Source organism: Zosterops lateralis, assembly GCF_965231275.1.
Source record: "Zosterops lateralis genome assembly, chromosome: 10".
Classification (NCBI taxonomy): Eukaryota; Metazoa; Chordata; class Aves; order Passeriformes; family Zosteropidae; genus Zosterops; species Zosterops lateralis.
Genome location: NC_139770.1, coordinates 9,029,065 through 9,056,233, shown reverse-complemented (window position 1 = coordinate 9,056,233; position 27,169 = coordinate 9,029,065). Strand labels below are relative to the sequence as shown.

Below are 27,169 nucleotides of genomic sequence, written 5' to 3'. Positions count from 1 at the left end.
TTAGAAGAATTTCTCTGCAATATAATGGGTGGGTTAATACCCATGTTAAACAATTAATTTATCAAAACTATTTTTATTCCTTTTGTAAAAAATGTAAAGTGAACAAAAAAGGTATATAGTGGAACACATTGCTGGCCTTCTCATGGTAGCACACTTCTGAGAAAAAAAAACAGCCTTGACATTTTCAAGTAACTGTACTCTTTTTGAGGCAATTTTTTAAACTATATTTTCTTTCTGTTTAAAACAGTTTGAACTCTCCCTCTATTTGTATAAATACATAAGACTATTTAACCATGAATAACTTCATAAATATATGGATCCCATTATTACAACATCCAACTGCCAGACTGCAAAGCTTTTGTATTTGTAGATAATGTCATGCATTAAGTTCAATACTTTTTCTTTGACATTTTAGCAATAGCTCCAAATGCTTCTATAATTCTTGAAAACCTGCATCCTGCTGTACAAAAATTCACAAGGAAGAAGATTGCACATCCTTCAATGAAAAGCACTGCTATGCTCCATTGGAACACCTAATCACCTGAAATGTTCACCCAGAGTACAGCTGAAATGCTGCAAAAATATCAAGCCACTGCAGGAACACACTGTTCACCAGCACCAGGTAGCTGGTGCCCTGCAGATGCTCTGAGCTCAGTGGTTCACACGCTGTCCTAGGAGCTGCAAACCCCTCAGCTGGATGTGGAAGCTTTACAGCCTGCCCTTGTTTCACAGGCTGTTTGCAAAGACCTAGTTGCTAAAATGGCACAGCTGTTTACAGCAAGATCAGACACTGCATCCTGGATACTGCAGTTGCCATGGATATTACAGGAGTGCACAAAAGCAATATGCTCCATTTCATACAAAATGAAACAGCACACAGCTCTCTGTTCCAGGAGGCAGCTAAAAGGAGACCTTTTAAAAGCTCAGATTTCCTCCTTTCATTTCTTCTTACCTTTTCTATCTCCAAGTCAATGTTGTACAGAGTCCTCTGAAGCCGAAGGTTAACCAAGTGGATGATCTTGTGCTCCTCTTCGGGGCTGTGATGGTCATCACTGTCCACTAGAAGATGGCCCCTCTGCTCTGCCAGCACAGCTTGCTGTCCCTCATTCTGTAGCTTCATTTTCTCTTTCTTGCTCTTGGTGACTTTCTTGTCTTTTTTCATTTTGGGGGTCAACTTTGGTGAGCTCTGGACGCTGGCGTGGGAGAAGTCCCAAGCCAAGGTAGCATTTTTCACCTCTATCGCGGTGTGAGGATTGGCTGGTTTTTTCTTTATCATATGAACCTCTTCCATTAGAAATAAACTCTGATAGGAGTTGTGAGAGAGGTGTAAAGATGAGACACCTGATCAAGACTGGGAGACAAGCCTACGGCACACTCACGCAGCAAAACACATCAGGCTATATAGTAGGAGGAAGCTGAAGAGCAAAAGGTAGCTCATTAGTGTAAACTAACTCCAAGTCTGCTAAGTGGCTGGGGCATTCCTGGATGTGGTGGAAGCACTTGGATACACTCGACTTTCACAGAACTGCAATACTCTGGATGTGATATGACAGGGGCTTCTTCCTTTGACACTGTTTGCAACTGCAGCTCTGTATGTTCCAGATTAAAAACACATGAGCAGAACACACAGGTTGGAGAGGAGAGGTCACTTGAGACAAAGTGACTGACTTGTCCTGCACACCAACTCACTGTTGAAGGAGACAGGATGGCTTTTAAATTGAGCCTTTACCCATTAATTTTTCTGCTGGGAAAAAGTCATCTTGCACAAGTGTAGCTGATCTATCTTGGGCTGCTTGGCAATAAGAAGTAAGCCATTAAGTCAACTGTATCATGTTTTCCACCACATCCATCAGTATTTATAATCAACAGATTAGGAAGACATTTTTCACACAGTTTAATTACACGATAAAATGTTTGCCACTTACACAATTTGTTTTGAACCAAGTAGTCTTTTGTGACTAAAAATTCTCAATTCTCAGCCTTATTTATTCGTGCAATTGCTGTGTCTGAATCACACATTCATAAGAAAGCTCATACTCATTTACAGAGCTAAAAAGTCAATTAATTTTTTATTGTGATGTCAGAGTATCTCTACCTTATGTTACATTTCCTACACAATTGATAGCCAAACTGGGAGATAATTCAATTTCCTTTTCCTTCTCTTCTCTCCTAAAGAAAATTCCCTTTAGTGCACTTGGATTTAAGCAGGCTGATTTCAGGCTGACTCAGAAGATGAAGCACAATTGCTCAAAAGCAATGGAATCTCAAAACCACTCTAGAGATCCTGTTTTTCTCACACAGTGGTTTACATTACACAGAATCCATGTACCTGTCAATGCTTGTGAAAGCTTCTATTTGGAAAGTGCTATTTTCCCTTTTGGAAATTTCCACAATGTGTAATACACTGTTATCTTCAAGTGAAAAGACAAAGTAAAGGTCTCCCCTCTGAGTTCATAAAGTACACACAGTGTATTCATCCTCCAATCCCCATGGCGTGAGATAAGATTGTTCATTATCAGGGTTTTACATTTCCTGCCATAGATCCGTTTTGCCAGATCACAACTCCATTTTACTGATTTGGGGAATTTCAGTCACTTAATCAGGTCTGGAAAAATAAAATCTCAGGGTTCTATGACTATAGATAAAACTCCACTATTTTTGGTTAACCTGCTTACCTAACACCTGATATTTTCAAAAGGTTTTATTAGGAAAGCATAAAATTTTATTGTACACATGTTGCAGTCTTTTCATACAGATGTTCTTAAAATGGAATTAAAAATTATTATACTGTGAGCCACCAAGTCCTTCATTCTTATCTCTTCCTGTGGCCAACTTCAAAATCATAAAATTATTGAATCAGGCTATTTTGCTTCTCACACTGTTATTATTCTGTTCTTAAACTGCTAATGTTCCTTCACTACATGAGTATCTCTTGCAGAATCAAAAAATCTGGAATGCTAAGTGTAAAGAAAAATAACTTCTCTGCCATTAAAATCATATTACCTTCCAAGTGTTCCCTTTGCATCTACTGAACACATACAACACTCCACACTTACAGTGAAAACTGTGAGGCAAAATGACTGCTTACCTTAAATCTGTCAACAGAAACAGATGCCTCAGACAGAGACTTCACTGAGAACGGAGTTACTTTCAGAGCAAAAGTCATAGAGTTAAAGACAGTGACCACTGTGAATGCCTAGAAACAAAACAAGAAAAATAATCACATTTAGATGCAATATTTTAACAGTTCCAGCCTTCTAAAAGCTGAAATGGCACAGCAGCAAGTCAAAACCATAGAAAAGGCCCAGTCCAAGAACAACCATTTAAATATTCAACATATATTCTCAAACAGCAGAAAACAGCAAATCTACCCAACTCCTTCTCTAGTGCTTTTAACAGACCAAGACAGACCTGTTCCATTTGTAGGTCTAACAAAAGCAGCAGCCAGCAAATTCTGCATTAACTTACTAGTGAAGGCACAAATTCAAACCCTGTTTTTAGACATTTGTGCTGTTTGCATCCAAGCACACTGCAAAACGAAAACATCCAGTAATCCCCAATGACCCATCCAAACAGCAAACAAGAGAACTTATTTATATTCAGCCCAAAACCTGTTCTGAGGAAGGTCAGCACAAAAGAGTACCAAGAGCCTTTTGTACAAAATATAAGACTACACCTGCTGCTGTCACAGCCATCAGATGTTCACTTCTGTGAGCTAGGATACAGCCTGGCCACATGGGCAATGGCTCAGCAGAAAAGCTACAGAAGCAAAAGCATAAAGAATGTTTTCAACAGTTTACCTGAGCTGCTGTAAGGTCATAGCCAAGGATCATATGGACAGAAAAGGTCACCACACTGGCAATGACAACAACAATGGGAGCTACTCCCACAGTGATGCTCTGGAAGTAGCCTGCACGCTCCAAGATTTTGCGCTCCTCCTCACGGATTTCTAGAAATATAAATAGGGGCATCATGTTTGAACAGTGATTCAGGGGGTACATACACAAACAGACAGTATCATAGCACCATAAAAAGTGAGTCAGAGGCCTAACTCTACACTTTATGTAGAGTATCAAATTATAAACCTTTATGTATCAAATTATAAACCTTTTCATAAAGAAAGCAATTATAGACAAGAAAACTATAATGGTGTGTAATCTCCACACAAATATAGGGATTTCTAATTTTTTTTAACAACAGTTAAAATTTATTTAACTGTTTATTTAACTATAATTTATTAAATTATAAAAGAGGAACAAAACTGAAATTGAAAAATTCAAGATCAGTGTCGTGCCACAAACATCATTACACTAGAAGGTGAAATTTCAGAAGCCAGTCTGTTTGTCCAACCCACAGTGCATAACACAGGGACAGATGACAGTGTTCTGCTTGTACAGCAGCACCTACAGCACAAAGTCAGGATGCACCAGGCTACAAAGCAATGGGGCACCTGCAGCAAAGGAGACATTTACAGGCTGTTGGAACTCACTTTGAACATTCTGAGAAAATGGCTTGACCCAGGCATACATTTTAATGAATTTAATGTAATTAAGAACTTCATTCATCTTTTGCACACGTTCATCTGTTGTTGCTACGCATTTTCTTCTGAAATAAGCTGTGAGGCGTGACACAAACATCTGAAACAAAAGACAACACCATGAAACATTAATGGCAACTCAGAAAAAGCAAGTACACTCAATTCCTAATTACCAGAGGAAATTAATTTTTAATCTGAAAAGGGGATTCAGGGATAGACCCAGGCAACTGCTGCTCTAACATAAAACTCAGGCTGGAAACACCATTAATTTCCTCCTGCCCCAAGCACCAGATGTGTGAGAGCAAATTTCAACAAAAATTTGAGAGAATAAAGCTGTGCACTTTTACCAATATCGAATAGTACATAGTTTAAAGTTTCTGAACCACAAATTCAACCTAAAGACACATGAAGTTGACCCCCCGTTTTAGCCAGCCTTTTAACCTGATTCTATAAGGCAAATCAGGACTTTGCCCAGCCAGATCAATTTCTAGTCTATGCCAGTGCTATGAAGGTAGTAAACCATTTTTTAACATTTTTATTAAACTAACCTAAAAACAGAAGGTTGTTTGACACGTTTTAAAGTATCTGCTACTCCTACATTCATCCTCATTCCTGGTCAGAAATTCAAACCTAACACACTACTTTAGGAAGTTTTACCTCCTTGCCTTTTTTCATACACCTACAAACTCCTTTCAAGTTCCCCATCAATAAAGGAGGACTGCTGGAAAGAACTGGAAAATGTGTTCAAACTCCACTCCTCACTCCCCTCTAAAATGCAATTCCCACTACATAACCCTTACTTTTGGGCAGATAAATTGGACCACAGTGAACCCCACAGTATTCAGGCTCCATGGTTTATAAAACATGTATTATGAATACAGTGACAAATCTTCAGCAGTCTTCTAGGCATTTTATAGGCAAGAAGATTTTGGTTTGAACTAGCTTATTTCACAGCTCAGCAGAAGCAGGAGTACCTCATCAAGAACAAGCTGTGCCAGATGTGTTTTTCAACATCTTGTGTTGAGTCAAGAAATTGGGAACACTGCTTATGCAACACTGAGTTCCCATGCACAAGCTGGAGGCCTCATGTCTTTCCAACCTCAACCATGAGCACTTGAATATTCTGAAGTTTCATTTAGCTATGAATATTAGTCTTAACCAAATCTATCACCTTTCCTACCCCTATTTTCTAATTTTATCACTTTGAGCTTCCTGTTTCCAAATTTCTGCTTCATACACTATCTTATGAACACCTTCAATAATGTGCAATGCCATAAACTGGCTAAATCTAGCCCATTTCAACATCTTTTATTCAGAACTATACATTTGTCTGACTCAAGAAAAATAACTCAAGTCTTAACTCTTTCCAACTCACCATTGCTGGGTAGAAGAGGATGAAGACAGCAGATCCCAAAAAGCCTGTTGGACCCAGAATAATCACATTATAAACCATTCCCAAGATGGCTACAATAGGGCCCCCAGCCAACAAACTGCCAACTGCTGCAGCTTCAAACATCCTCTGACCATCATTGGAACAAACATTTATGAGCTGAAAAATAGACAGAACAGATTATTTACATTTAAGACACAGCTCATTCTCAAAGGAATACATCACACATCCCTTTTCACTCTGCCATTTCCAAAACAAGGCTGAAGCTTACCTCTCCAAGAGACTTCTCCTTGATGTTCTTCAGCTTAAGAATTTTTTTAAATGCCATTGTCAGGACAGCCCCACGCAGTCTGACCCCCGTGCGATAATTCAACGCCCAGGTTAGCGCCAGGGACCACGATCGCACCACTTCCGTCATAAAGATGCCAAAAACTAAAAACAAGCTGTACTGCAGGTTGGACTCACTCTGCTGGGTATACTCCAAGAGGTGTTTCACAACGAATGCCTACAGGAAGAAATGCAGGCTTGCATGAACACCCAATCATCCCAGAAGACCATACAACAACTTTATGTTAAGTTAGAAATAAGTAGGCTACTTTGCTTTTAGAAGAGCCGTTTGAAATAGAAAGCATCTTCTTTCCAGAAGTAAAAGGTGTCAATACAAGAAGTACTGTAACACAAGCCCTGCTGAGAGCCAAGCACTGAGTCAAATTTAGTAAGTAAAGAGAGTTTAATTTGGAACCATATTCCTCGCAGCACGCTTCTAATCCTCTGTGTCTTCTAACTTAACATAAATGTGTCAGTTAGCTGAAAGCAATGCATTATCATATAGAAGAGTTTTAAAATATAGTCACTACTTATACATCTGCACACATTAAGAAACATTCCTTTACGTGATATTAAGACCTTTTTTATTTTATCTTTGGTTTGCTTCAAACGTGCTTATTTGATAAAAAGGAACAATGTACCTACAGTTGTAGAGGGGAAGAGTGAGAAGGGCATTTGCAAAACATTCCTGGAAATAAACATCAGCAGTTTAATAGTAAAGAAAAAAACAAGCAGAAAGCACAAGGTACGCAATACCACAAATCATTGGGGACAGGGGAGAAAAAAAAAAAAAAGACAAAAAAATTAACCATTCAATCCCTCCCCATACCCTCTTCCCCCAAGAACATAAACACTTTACCTCAGGAATCACATTTCAAACATCACCTGCAGAAAGAGGACAGCCCCCAGAACCACCAATTCCCAACTCCAGCTCTTTGTGGTCCAATGGCATAATAGAATATCATACAATTCACAACCACCAGTATTAAATATTATTAACTGTGAAACAATGGCTTTTATTTGAAATTAAGTGTCATCTTAAATGGTAACATCTCAAAAACACTATACAACAGGTAGACCATTGTATAAGCATACAATCTGCACATACAGGATAATTATAAAGGGCTAATATCTAACAGTCAGTCTTAGCTTCTAACAAATTAGATTTGAATCTACACACAAGGTTATAAAGATACAAAAACAGAATGGTATTTGTTCACGAAGTCCAAAAGAAGTCAAACTTGAAGGTACCAACTGAGGAGGCTTCTGAGGCTGCACAAATTCTTAAATCTGGTTTCAAAAGTATCCTACAGCAAGGCTTCACAGACAGCAAAAGACTTCCTAGAGAGCTTTTCAACAAATGATGTTTTAAGATACTGGTGCTTTCAATACACTAGTACAGAGTAGAAAATTACCTTTGCCCACAAGAAAACTCAACAAAAAATCTGAGACTAAAGAAAATATTTGAGAAGCCTTTCACATCATAGTCCGTTGAAGTCCTCATGGCTAAATCATGTTTTGCAAGTAGGAGTTCTGTATAGTTTGAAGAGAGAGGAAAAAAACAAACCCCACACTACTCCAGCAAAGGTTTTCATAGCTACAGCCCAGCACCAAATAATAATAATAAAAAAAAAGGAGATCAAATTCATCTGTTCAGAGGAAAATAATTCTGCACATCAGAACCAAGGAAACATGCTGTAAATAATTTTGCTCTTTTTCACAGGTGTGAATTAAAGCCAGATGTCCATCAGGTTCTAGAATGGCCACTGAGAAAATTTACATACCGATCACTGAACAAATGTGAGGAGCTCACATTCACAGATCTATTGCATTCCAACTTTCTCTTGATTGGATTTAATTTTACATCGACTTTGTTTGGATCACAACTGCATACAGTTGGTTTGCAGTTACTGTGGAGATTACTGACTTCTTTTTCCAGTATTCAATCCAACATATGCAACCGAGTCACTGAGCAATGGGGGTGAAAATCCCCCTTTTTCCTCACGAGCTGTAACTCAGCATGGTCGCAGACTGCAAGCTTTTTCTCACACACCACAGCATTGCTGAAAGTCTCCAAGAGAGGATGTATAAAGATAGCAGATGTTTCCTGGGGTCTCATTCCTCCCAAAACTTTAGTGCAATTTTGCAGCACTATTTTATAGATTCAGCATCTCCCATGATGAAATAGAGACCAGCTTACATTATACCCCAATTTATTTTTGTTCCGGAAGAAAGAAAAGAGGAAACAGCAGATTAAAGAATTTTGAAGAGGGAGGGGAAAAAAGTCACAGAAAATTAACATTAACATCTGAACAAGTACTATTCAAATTTGTATTAGTTTAACGAAAAGAAACCAGCATAAAGTTATTTACAAAACAAAAAACATTACAGTACATAAACTAAGCTAAGGGGGGAAAAGAGCTCCTGTGGCTATTACCGGAGTGGTTGGCACAAGCTGTTCGGCTGTCTTAAGCATTCCCATGGAATAAACATTACCTTACCTTTGCTCTTGGCGGTGGCTCTGGCCAGCAGGAATGCCTCATCCTGACGCAGAAAACAGCCATCCTGAAAATGCTGAAGAACAGCTTCTGTCACTGGTCCCACTGCAGTGCTGGCATCCCTGCTGCAGCCAGCACACATAGCACGAGGCAGGCTGCAGCTGGAGCCAACTGGGAAACTGGAAAACTTACCTCCTGCAGCTTACCACTCCCCCCTCCAATAACTGACCAAAGTGTCAAGCTGTGCTCCACTAAAATAGGAAGTTTCCCCATCTCCCAAATGGGAAGAATAGCTCTGAACAGTAGCAAACAGCTACATTGTTCAGACCTGGAGTTAAACTGATCATGTTTAGTAATCAAGAAACTTCTTTGCTCCTCTACCAGAATTTGAAAGTTTTAGTAGCTGATCAAATAGGAACAAGTATTTACTGGAGATAAGTAGTTTATCACCTATACTAGTACATTCTGATGGTTATTACAAGGCAGTCTGACACATGCAGCTGACCAGGTTATTATCAGATTCTGGGCCAGATGCAAAATTTATCAAAATAAAAAAAGAGGAAGACCCCTGAAGGATCTGGTACCAAAAAAACAAAAACAAAAACAAACAAAAAAAAAACATACCAAAGCAAAAGAGTCCACACAGGAAGTCCTGAATAACTCTTTTCCAGTTATAACCATCACAATGCTCATTAGCAAAGCCACAGCTGTTTACTGGCATTTCAAGATCATAGGCATTCAATTAAAATTTTTGAAGTTTAATATAGTGTTTAACTCCACTTTTATAATTTTCCTCCAATACATGAGGTCAAGTCAAGTGCTCTTCCTGCTCTCCCTTTTCACCTCCAGGTGAATGAAAGGGTGTAACAATACAAGAAAGCACTGATAACTTCTGGGGAGACAGCATAGGCATATCCATAGGCATGCCATTTTTAAAAACAGGGAGGAGGGATGGTAAAGACTTATTTTCATGCCAAATGGTGGAACCAAAAGTTAATTGGGCCTTATTCAGAAAAATGAATAAGGTTGTGTGTAAATGGGCAACTGCCTATAGATAATTTTAAGTTACCCATATCGAGCATCAGTTGCAGCAGTAGCTCTCAAAATAATCAGCTGTTTGATTTTTCCTTTCCCCTCTCTCTCTCATTCAGCAGTTTGGCTGAAACAAATTAGGACCATTATGCTACAGAAATTAGGGGTAACCCTGCTGCAGGTTCTTTGCTAAAGACAAAACAGCTCCTCAAGCCCTGCAGTGAAACAATGACAGAAGCTCTTCTTGGGAAAAGCTAGTGCTGTTAAAACCTTAATCATGATTTATTGTTAATTATCAAAGTATGTTCATAAATTTTATAATAAAGACAACTATAAAATACTACAAAGAAAACAATACCACAGAAACATTCATTGTTGTTCATATTACATGAAACAAGGCAAACTTTAAGAAGACTTAAAAAACAGAATAACATTTTGATAAGACATTTAAAAGCAGAAAAACATTTTAAAAAGACATTTCACCTAACAGTGCACCCAAGTGTACTTACCCAAGAAATGAACCTCCAGCTTACCAGCACACTGAAACGTGTACTACTAGCAGTAATACTGCTCCTACTCCTCAAGGGAAATGTGTAGAGAATAAATTTAGTCAAAATTTCAACTTTAAATCTGCACATCACGTGCAACAAACAGGTGACAAAAAATGGTGTGAATGTCAAGTCCCATGTTGTTATCTTCAATAGGACCCTTAGCAACAAACAGCAGCCGTTCCTAGAGGCAACAACATTTTCTAACACTTCTACCTGAAACCTGTCTGGCCATCCTCTGTAGGATCAGTAAAGACTATGCCCACAGACTTCTTGTGACCTGCTCACATTAGTTTCTAAGCAGTGCTCTCACAGAATTGTTTCGGTCCGCTTCTTGAAGACTGTTATTAATGCCAATAATTTAAGATTAGCATTTTATCAGACTGAATTTTATTCCAAGATGAATTTACAGAATTACAAAGAGAAAAACAATTAGAAGACCTTCAGTAAAAATCTTATGAAAAAAGCAAGTTATGCAGTTAAGCTTATGCAGTTAGGGAAGAACCTTAAACTATACTCAAAACCAAAGAGAAAAACCAAAAAGTCCATTTCCTCCAGGATACCTAAACTCCCCCTCCCTTCTCCAAGAACTTGCCTGGGTATTCAGCAACTGATCCATCAGCTGTAGGAATCCTATCTTGGATTATTGAATCGCTCTTGAATTTTACCCCAAAATTTCTAGCTAGTCAAAACATTTAAGTGATTCTGCAATAAAACCTTAAGATTTTACAGTTGGCCATGAAATGGAGCCCTCTGGGGTTGTTAAAAAAAGGATGGATATTACTTACTGGTCCACTGAAACCCGCGAGCTGCGTGATCATCAGAGACACTATGGAAAGGATGAGCCTGGTGCGGCAGAAAATCCACACAACCCTTCGGAGAGAAGCATCATCAGGCCCACTTTCTTTCAGTTCTTCCTGCCACAATCTTTCCAGCCTAATAAAAACAGAAGATTTATGATGTTTATTCATGTCATAAATTTTTCACCATGAGAGAAGGTTCAGTCTCATAGGTGCTTCCTTGTTAAAACTCTTAAGTGCTTCCTAGCTCAGAAAACCAAAAAAATAATATTAAGATAAATAAATACATTTTGTGAGGTAAAGAGAAATATCTATGTAGTATTACTTCCATAGGACAGAGGGATGAAAAACACAATGCTTTTTCTTTGCCTGGAGTCCCTTAGGCTGTCAGTATACTGAGATTGCCATTCTCTGCTGAACTGACTGAAGAGCTGCAGACTCAAAACCTGAAGAAATTCTCATTAACCACAGAAGGTTAGCCTGATCAGAAGATCTGATCCACATTCAAATCACCTTGCTACTGACAGTATTATTTCTCATTTTAGCACAAGATTTTTTCACTGTAGCCTTAAGAAAAAATTCTGTTTTAATAAAAAAATCAGATTAAAGACATGCAAAATCAGAAGAATTGCAAGACACTCCTAAAGATAAAATCCTCTAATTTCACTGAAATTTGCAAGGCTACAGAAACTGTGCTGCATGAGAAAGTTGTTTCTGAAAGATGAAAGTGAATTCCACCATTCTGAGAAAGGCAAAACAAAATGTCAGTGCTGCTCTTCTAGGGCAACACTGTACCACTGCCTGCAAACTAACATGTAATAAATGGAAACAAGAACATAATAACAAACTAGATGTCTTTACCTTCTGCAATTGATATCTGAAGACTCATGCCTTGATAAAGACCATACATCATCCATAAACAATTCCCCTTTCTTGTATGCTCTGTGGGCCAAAGGAGTGAGCCAGGAGAAGGTCATGGAGGAGAAAAGCCCAGCATTATCAACAGGGTGCTGGTGTCTAAAAGAATGAAAAAAAAAAAATCACAAACAAATGAAAAAGGAAACAGGAAATGTAAATCTTCAAGAAAAACAAAGTCTCCTCTCATTGAAAGCACTCAGAGTACCAAATGGTCCATGCCAGCCACACTTGCTAAACAAATTCTGATGTTTCCAGTACCAGTCAGCAGACCTACATCTGCAATTCTGCTTTGTGACTGGTTTGAAAAGCAAATGCTGTATCAGTTCTGTGGTAGCCTAAAGACGTACTTGGAAGTGGTCCGTATGGGTTTCAGTGCATTCAGACCATGGTGGTATTTGCCCTTGTGATGCTCTTCGTCCAGCATTCTCAGCTGGGAATGCACAGAGGTGTCCAGTGGCAGGCCCTCTGCCCGAGCTGCTGCTTCCAAGGCATCCTGGCATTCAATCTGCTTTTACAAGAAAGACAACAGATTCAGACTTCAAAACTACATTTGAAGTCCATGACTCCCATCTCCAGCAATTTTGCACCTCTTTCTTCTGCAAACTATTGTGCAACAAACAGTCACTTCAATGTCTTAGACCACAGGCTTCATCCTGGCAGCAAAGCCATGGAAGGCACAGGCTCTAGATCTGTGTTAAACTGCTGCATTTGTAAAACAAATTAGTATCATTATTGCACCTGTGCATTCAAAGGATAAACGGATAGACCAGACTAATCCTGCCACAGGAAATATGAGAGAGAAAAATTACAACATCAAGTACGTATGACATCAGTTCAGGAAATCAATGACTGGCTTATGCAGTGAAACTAAGACATTTTCTTGATGAATTTACACCCTCTTAGCATAATTTAGATATTCTTATCCACAGAAAATAAAAGTGTTTTCAGAATGCTACCAAAGTCCCTCATTCAAAAAGACTTTAGACTAGATAAAAAAACAAATATGCACTCAGCAGAATTGTACTCCCTTTTATCATGTTTCCTGTTTTTTTCTCTTTTCCCATAATCTAAATGGAACAAAGACGACAATTTTCTCTGCTCCCAGGCACAGCTTCTCAATGCCTCAGCAACTCCGGTAACAGCCACTTTCTTAAAAGGCAAACCTTATCTCGGGAAGAGTTTCCAGAGCCCCAGTGAAAGGCAGACTTAAATGCCAATCCAAGACAAGAAACAGCAGTGATACACAATAGTCAAAATGTTGCAGAGTTCAAACAAATCTTTTGATGAGCAGCCAGATGTGGCAAAACTACAACAGGAGACGAGCCTGTTATCTGTACTGGCAGAGGGCCCTTGACTGGTTCTGCTAACTTAATGTGCCATTTATTGCAGGACCATGTCACCTGCTTGTATTCTAGTTTATAGCAACCAAGCTACTTTGTAGAAAAAAAAAATTCTGAGGTAAAAATCTTCCCGAAGGTTTTACAAAGATACTATGATTTTACCTCTATTAGTTGATTTATCAGAGCCAAGTTAGCTTATAATTCCTTGAAATGAAGCAACTGTAATGCACTGCAGCCTCCAACAAACACTAAATGCAAGCACTTGGTTCTTGACTTCCAAGTCAAGTAATTGTTTTTGGAAATGTCATTAATTATCATAGGCTCTGTCTGTACTACGTTAACATGTAATAGGATAGCACACTAAGTCACTGCTTCCACCCATGTGAAGGATGAGAACAGGAAACTGGTAATGTCATAAATCTGTCTCTTGTTTACTTAACCAAAGTACTTAAATAGTGCCTAAGCATGTTGTCAACAATCCACAGTTCTAGCTCAAAAACCTTATTTGCTAGGCTAGCACCTAAAGCTATGGTAACAAAAGATAGCCAAATATCATGAAAACAAAAGAACATTAAAACCTTATGACACATGGAGTGACTCAAAAATTCACAGTACTTGAAATCTGAATTAAAAGACTTTTCACTCAAATTATATTAAATTACTGACTCACTAAGGCAACACTGTCTTACTAAATCCATGCAAATCAGCATTAATAAGAGACCTGCCATAAACACCCTAAAGGAGCCAGTAGTGGGGAAGAGTTCTGCACCACCTCTTTTCTGGGTCCAGCAGAGGAATTCTTAACTCGTTTGTTCTGTTACCCTCGCAGAAGGCCCCGGGCAGATCCGCCCAAACATCTTGTTGCTGATACCTTGTTTCTAAGTGATGCCATAAGCTAGCTGTATAAACATTGCTTTTCAGAGCACACAAAAAAAGTGCGTATAAGGAAAAAAACCACCAAAAAAAATTTGCAAAACAGAAAACACTATGTTGATGAGCATAAAAGCAGATTTTCACCACTTAGAAACAAGAATAGCTATTTAATAAGTACAACTGCAAGGGAGTTAGGCAGTCCAAAGATAATATTCATAAACAATCACTGTGAAAAGTAATTAAACTCTCCAGAGCTGCTCAAGAGAGTTCTCTCAGCAAATGTGGAGAAGCTGCATTGACAAAGATGAGGGCACTGCCTTTGAAAGGCCTTTATTATGTCTTGCCATAGAGACAAATACAAGCACAAACCCCCTGTCAAGAGCATTGCTCATCTCCATTTTGGAGATTGTCAAAATCCCACATGTAAGACTATCAAGAAACAAATGCATCACACCACTGTACAATTAAGATTTAAGAACAGCTCTACAGTTCTGCGTAGTTCTTTGAAGATTAGAAAATCTTCAAAGCAGAGTTTATCAGGAAGAAGTGAGCTTCCTAAGTTGTTCTACAATGCAATTCAGGAACAAAAGACTGAAGTAAAAAAACCAAAACAATCCCAACACTGTTAATTTAGGTTTCTGATTAGGTTTACTGATTGCCTGCATGTGTGCACAGTTTTCTTGGAAACCAATGCCTTGGGTCCTTAACTAATGTGCTACAACAGCTCTGCTATTCATAAATGTCTAATAAACATAACAAATAAATTAAAACACACTTTTTCTAATTCATCAACTTATTAATATGCCAAAACAAGTAATGAAATGAGTGATTCATTATCAACATGGTATTGATAACTCCAAAGAAATGCTCACAGAAACAAAACAAGCCTAAATCAGATATTGCTAATTGGAAGAAGAAGATTAATTCAGACATTTATTGAGGAACAGCAGATGACTACTCAGCACCAACAAAATGTCAAAAAAACAATGAAGGATTGTTACAAAAGACACAAAGGATAAAGCAGAAAACATTACCATACCACTTTAAAAACCCTAGGGTTTGCATCCTTTTTGAACACCAGACTATGTCCCTTGTCACTTCAGTTCAAAAAGGGCATTATACTTAAACTTACTTTCCTTAAACAATAATAACAATGGGGCTTGGAAAAGCATAAACTTGAGATTCTTCAGTTGGATAGAAAAAAGGAATAAAGGTACAGGTATTTGAGAGGTCCATAAAGCCTGAAGAAAGAGAAGTAGAGAGTGACCACCAGCTGTTCTTACCACAAAAGAACAAGGCACACCTAAATTTAGAATTCTCCATCATAGGATACTGTAAGGTTCAAATGTATAAATGGATTAAACACTGACAAATTAAACTCACATAGGATAAGCATACCATGGCTTACTAAACACATGAGAGGGCAAGAACAATCATTGATCCAGCATCTTATTAATAGCTGGTGGATTCCAAATAAATTTTCTGCAGCCCCAGGCATCTCCTAATAGAGTATAATAGTTCTGCACTCCACATGCCATGAAGCTCTGGCACACCTGAGTACAGGATGATACAATTCAATAGATGACTGTAAGAACTAACAGATCAAGAAAACAGTTAAACATTTAAACTTGGGCCCAATCTCCAAGACTGGGGTGAGCACCAAGGAAGCATCACTGCACACATGATTCTCCTTCACGGGTGGGTCACAGAGGGACAGAGGAAGAGAAGATGCTACCACAGAGCACCCCTGCCCCATCTGATTTTCTACAGCTTAGGAAAACAACAAAACCATACCAGCACCTGTTAGCATGAATTCTCTGTCAAAAAATTGGTCATAGCAGTGGTAAGCACATAAGGCAAGGAGAGAGTCAGAAAGATTACATGGTTGGCTCAAGATACATGACAAAGCCTGAGTGAGATGAGGAAAATTAGTGGTTGAGGGGCAAGGGAAAACAATTTGCTCTTTAAGTTACAGATGTATCAAATCCACCATCCAAGGTCATGAAAATGCAGGAAATTTAGGAGCCAAGCTACAAAGCTGTCATATACACACGATGTCAGAAGTTCCACAGGAGGCAGGAATGGCATGAGGAATCTTACTCAGAAAGGCAAGCAAACTCAAATATGTGAACTTGCACACTTCTGAAAACGTGCTAAGCAGGCAACACAGGCATCTGAGGGTGGGGAACAGGTAAAGAAAAAGAAAGCAGCTGTCATGTAGGTGGGAAGGAAAAAGACACCCAGGGAGATTCTAGCCTTTCACACAATCCTGTAAAAATCTCCTATTTAAGAGAAGGTAGCAAATTACTGGTTTGACAACTGTAACATCATACAACTGCAAAACCAGACCAGAGGAAAAGCAAAACAGATTTTTCCATCCCTTACTCATCTTGCAGAGGAAGAATCTGATGTGGGCATACAACCCAAACCCCACCCACTGAACAGCTATTGTCCCTTCTTCCATAAGGAAGAACATCTCCCAGGGCTCAGATCACAGCAGGGAAGAAGCTGCATCTCTTCTGGTCCTACCAGCAGCTGACAGGAAACTAGAACAGACCTTTAACTACTTTTTTACTAATCCTTGCAGCTGACATAGAATACAAAAGCTACTGTGGTTGACTTATTATTACATAAAGCTAAAATTGTTTAAGTTGCAAAGGTCTCTGAGCTGGCAACACTGCAGAACAGAACTCCCACCTCTTGCATTTAGCAGCCAGAGCTCAGCAGGCTTCCTCATGCCCTTTAAGTTCCCAGCAAGGAGAGGCAAATGGGAAACCTAGAGACCAGAACAGCAGAGCTCAGAATAAGGTGGGCATGTGATGAGAAAGAATTATATCATCACCAATTCTGCTCAGTGCTTAAAGCATTCTCCATATTACAACTCCAGGATGAAGAGCAATTTAAAAATATTTAAGACTTCATTAAAATATTGGTGTTGCAAAACAAGATTAATTATTAGTTTTTATGGGCTGGGGAAGGGAAGAAAAGAATCAATTGTTCCATTTAGCTTAAGCACAACTAAAATAAAACAACAGTTTAGGAAAAGATTCTCTGAAATTGTAATTACGTTCTTCTTCCCAGAAATTCCTCTGACTCCAAGAATACTCACACTAGAAAGGAGTAAGGGGTACATACAGTGCTTCTGCAGGTAGCACAGGCAACCTCTAAAGCACTGTTGTCCAGACTGCAAGTCATCAAACCCCAGAGCATCTAAAAATTAAATAGATTTGCAGGTCCAAACATTGTCAAGTCTGCAGTTGCTTGGTGAAGCAGCAAGTGCACTATGAACTTTATTGTCTACTAAGACAATTCTCTTCACCTTTCACTGGATTTGATGCAGTACACCATCTATAAAAATATTAACAAGGGGATTTGCAGGATTAAGCTCCCAGCCTTCTCTGTAGCTAGGATACTTTATAATACCCTGTCTGATTAAAACATGAGCCTATTTAGGACTAGTTTGGTGTATCATCCACCCATACCAGCTGTCTCCCTGAGGCAGCAAGGAGCAGGCACTGGGCTAGATCAGAGACAGTGGGTGTGAGGAAGGAGGCATTGATCCTTTAGGCACCTGCACACATTGATTGCCAAGACCAGACAGCACAGCTGAATTCACACAGCAACAAAGTGAGAGCATCAGAGAGTGTCAGATGCCTAGAAATTATGGTTACAATTTCCAGAACTGCTGAAAAGAGCCAGTCAGAGACTCCATTTTCTTCAACCTCCTGAAACAGGGGGTATAAATGAAATTTCATGTCTCTGCTGCCTTCCCAGCTTCTGCTACCTGGAAGAACAGCTCATCACAGCACCAAACACATAGTCAAATGCAGGAATAAGTACAGCTGTGCCATATTTCTCTTAAAAGATATTTCAGTTTCTGAAATTAACTGTTCAGAAACATGCTCTGATTTACCACAGCAGTTCAGAGATGGAAAAGCTTGAAGTCCAGCTATTCACTTTAACAGAGTTACATGGGACTGAATTACACAAGATCTGCTGTTACTTTTCTGGGCCAGGATTAGCAGACACTGTTTTAACACCGGAGTCATGGTATTAAAACTAGTCTGAGTTTATGCATCCTCAGATTAAAGAAGTTTCCCAACAGTGCTTGGTACTGATATCAAGGCTCTGTAGGCAAACAAGGCCAGGGTATGTACATCTGGTAAGCCTGAGCATTTTAGTCACATATATTGAACACTTTCACTTGAGGCCCAGAAAGTCCTTGGTGAGGACAGGTATATCAGCTTCTTACAGGAATTATTCTTATTTTACCTTGCCCTTGAATTCTGGCCAGCAACAGCTTTGAGGTGAAACGTTCTCAACTCTTTCCTAGCAAATCCACTTATTCCTGCAATCCAAGAAATACAGAGTTTGGCATGAAGTGTTTATTTCAGGATTTTGCAACTGTAGCTGCTATGAATACACCTGATAAGCAGCTGTGCATGTGCTTAGGTTTGTGGTATCCATGAATCCATGGATCAGTCTTTTGTTTTGCACTAAAACCAGTACTCATGATCTTGTAAGCAAAGGTTCTAGGATTCATTCAAAACTAAGGCTGTACATTGATCATCCAGCACTGGAGCTACATGGCTCATGCACAGTGACAGCAGACTCCTGTGGAATTGGAAATAACCAGCTTTAGAATTGGCACCCTACACATCTCTGATTACAAAGAAGGGAAACCAACTCCTCACTAAGCAGATCAACGTAGCACAGCACAGGCTGAGAATTTGGCTCCTGCCTTGCCAGCTCTGCTCTCCTGAACCACCCTGACACCCTGCCATATGCTGGGGGTGTTCTGCAGTAACAATCTTTATTCAGGCCATGCCTAAGCCAGGTCACAATAGAAGCTTCACAGGTGAATTTTGTACAACACTTGGAGTATCCAGGGAGGCTTTGAACCTAAACTCCTATTGAATGGAATCACCAATAAGTGACAGCAGAAGCCTTGACACCACAGCATTTATCAAGCTTAATACAATAATCTTGTATTGAATGCACCTTCCTGTACCAACACATGCTTCCAAAAGCAAACAGTAAACTAGGAAATTCAAACAAAATGTCTCAGGGCTCTAAACATGTTGACTTCAAAATTCATTAACCTTCATTCTCAAAAACAACTGAAACACAGATTTTGTTTATGGAACAGCTTGTTTGCAGTCTGTGGTTCAGAGCATAACTGACTATTCTTTATCACGAGGATATAAATTTTCAAAAACTAATAACCATCTCAGTGTCTCAAGACACCAAAAACAATCCCCCCCCCCAATATATGTGAGTTTTAAGTTGCTTCAAGCTAAGTTCACCAATAGTTTGGGATAAATGCAGTAAATATTTCTGGTGACTCTTATGGTTGTATACTGAGTTTCTGAAACAGCCATAGAGCAGAATGTCTCCAGCACTAATATAGAACAACACAACAGAAAAAATACTGCAAGATTTCCTTCACTGATAGCTAATCTATTCCTTACACACTTCTGGTCATAAGCAGGCTGATTTAGAAATCTGCTCTGAAGCAACCCACAGTAGTCAAAGACAATATCAGCATGTGGTCAGAGCTGAGGTTTTATAATGTGGCTCAGAAGATGGCTGCGCACTAAGGAAGGCAGTCAAGTTCCAATGGAAGTGGTGAATTATCCAGAATATTAATGTTCCTTCCTCTAGAAACTGTCTCTGCACAGTCACAGATTTCACCTTTTTGTTCTTCCTGTTAAGTGGAAGGCTTCTCTGATACCATAAACCCCCCTCCAAGTGTCAGATAAACTTTTGGTATACGACTGGCTGTGGCTATGCTCCTTTCTCAGATGGTGATGTGTACATCTAGGCATGGAGGGCAAGGTAGAGATACCCCTTTTCAGTGTGGTTAGAGGGTCATCTTAAAGCATACACCAACAAACAATTCCAGGATCTTCTATCAAGGGATCCTTGACAGAATCACTTGATTCTGTGACCACTGTCAGTGACTGCTTTACTAACAGAACTTCAACAGTAAAACAACTTCACAAAACATGATCGTAACCAACATACTCAGTTCTTCAGGGATATCACAGAATTAATGCATCTTTAGAAAGTACCATGACTGTTTGCTTCTGCTAATTGTGTTCAAAGTTTTCAAAGATAATAGAACTGCTTTCATTTGACTTGAAAAAGTACAAAAATAAGTGTTTACTTGGTTATGAAAATATGCAATCAGCTGGAAAAATGCAGACACATCCAGCAGCTTCAGCTACAGACAACTTTATAGTTAAGCTGTCTAGGACTGCTCTAAGCATGAAGTGCAAAGGCAGAAGTACCCAGGCTACATTCACACCCCTATTTTTAACCTGTTGTTCAGTTGACTCAGACACTCAGATGCTTCAGAGAGGTTGAGGCAGAATTGATCTATTTAAATACTCAGTGATAAATCACTTCAAAGCTATCAGTGCTTGAAGGATTTACATCAATTCCAGCAAGTTATGATCACATTCCCTGCTGTCTTGGGCAAAAGATGTCAGAGACAAACCTGAAAAACAAGAGATCAAGGTAAGGACAGAAATATTAGTAGGGCTTCTGATAGCTAAAGTTAGCAACACATTTCCTGCATGTTTGAAGTGATCTCTACAGTTCCCCGGCTAGTGCCTTGAAATGAAGCAATTTGCACTTGAGATTTACCACAGATGCAGTCATTACACTTCAGCAGCAGAACTAAATCCTGAGCAGCACATTCTAGCCAGAACCAACCACATTTTGGAGTACAGTTTGTAAGTGCCATAGCATTGTTAACATAGAAACTCAAATTCCAAGAAGCAAGTTCTCATAAGCTCTGTATATCGTAGAAGCAGCTTGTTCTTATGTCCTTCTCTATTGTAAATGTAATGGAAAGCTAAATTCATTGCCTGCTATTCCATCAAATAAACACAAAATTTACATTTGAGACAAGCCTATTGCAAAAGCATTTCAAGAACAAATCATTTCTCTTCCTTGTCTGTCATTTTACAGTATATTTCATGGACACAGTGGGGTCTGTCTCCCCCAGGACACGCTGCTTCCATGAGAAAAACTACATACAATTATTTCAGCTGCAGGCTGAAGGGCACAGGCACATTCTGAGAACAGAAAGTCCTAAAGGTGTAAGTACAAATCAGTATCTCAAAACATCCCTTTATTATTACTCACTGGTCATGTAACAGCTTTTACAGATGAAGACCACTCACTGCAGTGCTAGGCAGCAAGTGCACCTACAAGTTCTCCAGCAGAAGCATGTCCCCACATACAATAAGCTCAATTAGTAAGGTACTGTGCAGTGGGAACATGTAGTTAAGACTCTGTTTTATAAGCTACATTAAGGTCTCCAAAGACTTAAAAAACAATTGTTATCAGAACACACTGCAGACACTTATTCATGAGGTGAATATATGTATTCACAAGCTGAATAAATTTTTTCTTGAATTTCAGTTCCAAAGTGCCTATTTTGAAGGTCCATATTTCTATAGCAACATTCCCATTAAGCACCAGGAAATGTTGGATTAGACCTACTTATATTGCAGAATTATTTCAATTATGATTCCAGGAAGCCTATTTGAAAAGCTCCTGTCTTTCAAAGATGTGATCTTTCAAGCTGTGACCAAGCAACATTTAAGCTTCCAAGAAAAGAATTGCAAGTTCTTTTTCACTATTGTCATGAACACACTTGTGGTAGTTTCAAACAGCATCCTTTCAGCAGGAAATAAACACAAGAATGGAGGTTTCAGAACAGAAAATGGAAAGCTGAATATAATCTTTAAGCAATGCAAAGAAGAGGGGCATATGAAAAAGGTCTGGGACCTTGGCTCAGTAGTAAAACAGGTTTTTCACCTATAAAGATCATGATCAGAAAATCAGCTAGACTTGTCTGCTTCAAGTTAAGAATGATGCAGAAAATGCAGCAATATAGGCAACAAAAATCCCAATGAGTCATATTATTGATCAGCCAAAGGTACTTGTAGCCCTGCCAGAAGTGGTCATCACCACTGGCCATGAACCAGTAGCCCTTGACTACTCTCCCCAAGCATATGGGATTCTACCTCACCCTATAAGGATGCACCATGTCAGCAAGAAGTCCACCTCATGCAGTGAAAGTCTGCTGCAAAACAGTCTCAAACTTGCATTCCACAAAGACCTAAAGTTAGTGGTGAAATAACAGCCTACACCTGCTTGCAGCTTGTTCCTGGCAATACAGATCATGATTATAGCTTAGTCATTTTCTGGTAAGCCTAGTTCAACCTAATTCTGAGCCAGATTTTCTACAAGAAATCTGAGTCACAACATCTCTACTGATGGTACACTGGACTCTGTTGTCCAAATGACAGTTCCACTACAGTTTATCCCTCTATCTGAACTGCTGTGGTCCTACCCTCCCTCATCACATCAGCCCTCTGTTGTGTTCTGTCACCAGCTGTGCCAAGTCAGTTTAGGCATCTAACTCAATCCAGGTTCCATAAAAGATAAAGTAGCAAAGAACAGCGTCTCTTCTCTTCCCTTGAAACATCATTTTCTTTACAGTTTCTACCATTTTCTTACATGCAGAGGGAAAACTTAACCAAACAGACAAAGCTCAGCCTTAGGAAAGGGAAGTCTTTGCTCTTCCCTAAGCCAAGTATGCTGCTGCAACCAGAGCTTGTTTCAACTAGAAAGGGAAAAACTTGGTACACAAACATGAATCCCTAACTTAGATAAGTTGTTATGAATTCCTTTTACTTAACCTTAGTATTCTGCAAGCAAGCAGGATTTAATCTCACTGACATGTGGCAACAAATTCAGAGCTGTTTATGTCTGTGGACTACATAGCCCCGAGCTGCAAGGCTAGCAAAACAAAAATTGGTACCAATGTCTGAGCTAGAAATTAACACAACCTTGGCTTACTGAACAAGACAACTACCAAGTAAAGTGGGCGTCCTATCAGAACCAGAAGATTCTGTTAGAAAAACAAGTTCATTCTTCTACTCAAAGAGAACAAACCAGATAAAGTTCAAGGTATAACTTGGGTAAGCCCTTTGTTAACATCAGTAATCACAAGTTTACAGAACGCCAGTTTTGCAATCAATTATCTGTTTGTACTACCCTGTAGTCATAGGCAGCATATCAAATGGTAGTGGTAGAAAAGGGTAAAAAAGACCAGCAACATATTTAAGCTGACCTGAAGCTGCCTCAGTTTGATATTTTCATGCCAGGCTGTACAGACATGCAGGACTTGGCATACTTTCTCCACAAAAGAAAAAAAAAAATCACAAAAGTACCCACAAATATGCTGGGTACTATTTCATTTAATGATGAAATTATTTCATTTAATTAAAAATTCAAGGGTAAGATAAGGATTGTCTCCTTTAAAAGTTAAACCCTGATTAGATGATACAGACCAAAAGGGAGAGAGAGCATGCATTGATTACTGCTGAACTCCACTGCCACTGGTCAGGAAACCGAGCTGCCTGCCAATGGCATCACTGTTGTCACCAGTAACGTGACAGAGCAGATTTGCTACCGGACAGGGTAGGGTCAGTGGCAAGCCCATGACATCAACACAATAAAGACTGTTAAAAATCTGCACCATGACTCCAGAGGGCTCTTGGTTCTGCATCGGTGCCTGCTCTAATGCAATCAGACACTACCTTGCTCCAACACCGTCAGCAGCACTGTGCTGAGTCATAGAGCCTGTGGGGACACTGGAGCTGCAGGGCCTGCGAGCGCTGGCTGCACTCAGCCTGCTGCAGAGCTGAGCCCTCCAATCCCAAAACACAGCAGTGCAGCACTGGGAACCCCTCAAACCCAGTGAAACAAGGGAAGCCTTCAGCTGAAATACAGAGTATCTCAGCATCTACTATAACACAGCAAAGATTAAGCCTTCTTAGAGGTCTTCACAATTCCTCCGTACAAATAAAGCAAGTGCCCCTATTTCCAACCCTCTCACAGCAGTGCTGTCACAGGCAATCTATGTGGAATGACCAGCAGCACATCTTTAAGGAACTCATCATTGCAAAAATCAGACAGAAGCACTATTAACTTTATTTGTTTGTCTTCAGAAAAATCTACAGTGTGTATCTCTGTGTGTGTGTATATACATACATACATATATATATACACACATCTCAGTCCCTGGAGTATTTCAGAAAATGTCAAGAACAGGATATGTAAGAAAATATTAGCTGCTCTGAATGCTAGCACTGAAATATCTTTACCCTTCTTCAGCTGGCAGGGCTTATTGGTTTCTGACCGTATCTTTCACCAGCGTGGGTGTTTCCATTTCTCTGAGCCTTTTTTTTCCCCCTAGAGCACTTGGTAGTATATGCACTCTTCCCAGTGAAAACAAGCTCTAAATATTAGAAGCTCTGAACAATGACAGGCTAGCTCTAAGCCAGTAGTTATTCCAAGACCCAGCTCTCAAAATAAACTAGAATTACGACGGTACCTCACCATGTTAAATACACGGATGTTCAAGAAATCGTTCAATAATAACTACTTTCATCTGAGGGGAAATGTAAAAAAGTCATGCTACTAGAGCAAGCTAGACATCTGTTTTAGAAAATTAATCCTTGAAACAACCACGGCATGATTAAGAGTTTTTTCAGCTGTCAACACTGAATGGTGCATGATTTGTGCCGAGTTCTTCACTGCTCTTTCTTGGTTGTAATGATTCTCTAAAACACAAAGGTTTAAAAAATTTCCTTGATTCACATCAATATCTGAACACTAGAAAAAAGTTTTGTTCAAATGTTACTGAAAGCCACATTGAAAAGTGAAAAATGCTTAATAGGTGCTCAGACCTGTTATCAAAATAGCTACAGCACCCCTTGGAATGACCTCTTCCACACAATAGGCAATACTCATTATTGACCTTCAATGCAGCAAATCTATATACAGCTGGCACAGCAAAAAGGCTACTGCATGCAATTTAATAAGCATAAAGACTGCAAAATGAAAAAGAAACTGACCTTAAGTTTAGAATGCTGAAAATCAGACTCTTCCTGCTCTTCATGCTGCACTGAGTCAGCTCTCTCCCTCACACTTCTATACCCAGGACTGGGTATAATGTACTCTTTTCCTATGTCGATGTCTTTCATCTTCTGTAAACGCCAGGGTTTACACGTGTATTTTCACCTCAAGTATCTGAAAAATAATTAAATTTCCCTTTGTTATGTGCCATGCCCAGTACATCAGTTACTTTTAGCCACCTATTTTTAAAATTTATTTTTGAAATCAAAATTGGTAAGCAAGTGTAAATGAGTTATATTACAACAGGACTGTAACAACATGACTTTCAAAGTCCACACAAGACTAACTTCCCATGAACTAGTTTAAACATACCCTGAGGTAATCAAATAGTACAATGATCCTCAATGCACTAGAGTGCTGTCATACTTCCTCCCTTAGATCTCTGAAATACAATTATGCAATCTGACAGATTAAAGTAACAGCTACAGCATTTAGCTGAAACCCTGAGAAACTTGACCGGGAAGATCAAATCCCCAAAATCTTTTGTAAAGAGTCTGAAATTGGATAGATCCAATAATTTATCGGTACAAAGTTTTGCAAAACAAATCTGTCTAGAGAGATCATTTGATAAAAGTAGTCAGTAGAAACACTCTGGAGAAAACTACATCCCTTCTCTATAGCATTGCTCACTTCTCCATAGGCTGAGCTATAATTAAGTACAGACACGCACAGGAATGAGTCACACCTTCAGTGCTGCAGGTTTTCACTCAGTCTATCGAGCTGCACTGAAAGGTCAGAAGAAGAACCAGAGTCCATAAGAAAAAAAAATCACTCCCCACTACGAGACTCCGCTTTATTTCATTCTGCCACCCGCCCTCAGATGAGGCGATGGGAGACGCCTGGTTGCGCTGCGCCGGTCAGACTGCACCAGGGGCTGTGCGGGGCTGCCACAGCTCTGCCGCTGCCGCATCGCCGCCGGGCACGGCCGGGCCGGGGGTGCCGCACCCGCGGGCTCCGCGTGCCTCCCGCGCCGGGGATGCGGAACAGCCCCCCCGGCCGGACATCCCCCATAGACCGGCGGGAGCCCCCTCCGCTCTTCCCCCGCCTCGCGGTGTCTCCGCCGCACTGGCGTAAACACGGGCGCGGCCCCGCCCAGGGACAGGTGCCCCCCGGCTGCAGCCGAGGCGGGACGGAGCGCGGCGGGAGGGGGCACCGCGCAGCCCCTTCACGGGGCCCGGGTGAGGGGGCTGCTCGGCTGGGCTCCTGACAGGAGAGGGGACGGCAAAGCCGCCTCCTCACCACACAAAGGCTCGCCCGCCCCCGGTACCAGCCCCGCTCACCTCCGCCCGCCGCCGGCCCCGCCGCAGCTTCTCCACTCCGCGGCCGCGAACCCAAACAACGCCGCTTATAGCGGTTCCGGCGTCCCTACTGCGCCTGCGGGCGGGCGCTGCGGCGGCCGCTCCTTCCCGGCGCCCCACGGGAGATGTAGTCCCCTGCTCAGAGCTGGACGCCCACTGACAGAGAAATTGAACTACATTTCCCTCAAGGCCTCGCGCGGGCCGACTCCGTTTGGCCGTGCCCCCGTCCCGCCGCGCCCCGCCCAGCCCCGTCCCGCCGCCGCTGCCGCAGCGTGGGGGGTCTGGAACGTTCGCCGCCAGCCGGGGCGGCCCCGCGGCCAGGCCGGGGCACCGGGACACCGCTCACGGCACCGCACTGGGCCCCTGCACCGCTCCGCTCCGCTCCTGGCCGCTCGGGAGGGCGGCAGCGCAATGCAATGCAGTGCAATGCAGTGCAGCACAACGCAGTGCCGTGCTGAGCCGTGCCGTGCCGGGCGGTACCGTGCAGTGCGGGAAGGACGGGTCCTTCCACCGAGCCAGTGCCGGTGGGAAGAATTGGTCTCCCCTCTGTTCGGGCACCGCACGCAGAGCCGAAGGGCTCGGGGCAGATGCCGGTTCCCCCGCC

At 40.7% G+C, this 27,169-nt stretch overlaps 1 protein-coding gene across 6 annotated transcripts in view; it reads right to left on the bottom strand.

Moving 5' to 3' along the window:
* The window catches only part of ABCC5 (ATP binding cassette subfamily C member 5), a 44,470-nt gene extending 17,838 nt beyond the window's left edge, over window positions 1-26,632 (bottom strand). The window contains exons 1-12 of one of the 6 annotated variants that reach the window (XM_083868563.1): window positions 26,548-26,591; window positions 25,953-25,992; window positions 25,207-25,381; window positions 12,398-12,558; window positions 11,994-12,149; window positions 11,121-11,268; window positions 6,199-6,432; window positions 5,913-6,086; window positions 4,490-4,637; window positions 3,801-3,949; window positions 3,089-3,196; window positions 953-1,303 (exon numbers count right to left, since the gene is read on the bottom strand). In XM_083868563.1, coding sequence (XP_083724689.1) covers window positions 953-1,303; window positions 3,089-3,196; window positions 3,801-3,949; window positions 4,490-4,637; window positions 5,913-6,086; window positions 6,199-6,432; window positions 11,121-11,268; window positions 11,994-12,149; window positions 12,398-12,558; window positions 25,207-25,335 — 1,758 coding nt within the window. In that variant the 5' untranslated portion in view covers window positions 25,336-25,381; window positions 25,953-25,992; window positions 26,548-26,591. Of the gene's footprint in view, window positions 1-952; window positions 1,304-3,088; window positions 3,197-3,800; window positions 3,950-4,489; window positions 4,638-5,912; window positions 6,087-6,198; window positions 6,433-6,895; window positions 8,693-11,120; window positions 11,269-11,993; window positions 12,150-12,397; window positions 12,559-18,535; window positions 18,556-25,206; window positions 25,382-25,952; window positions 25,993-26,547 lie in introns of those variants that run through there. The other 5 variants (XM_083868562.1, XM_083868564.1, XM_083868565.1 and 2 more) reach the window with 5 other exon arrangements.
* Between the last annotated feature and the right edge of the window lie 537 nt (window positions 26,633-27,169).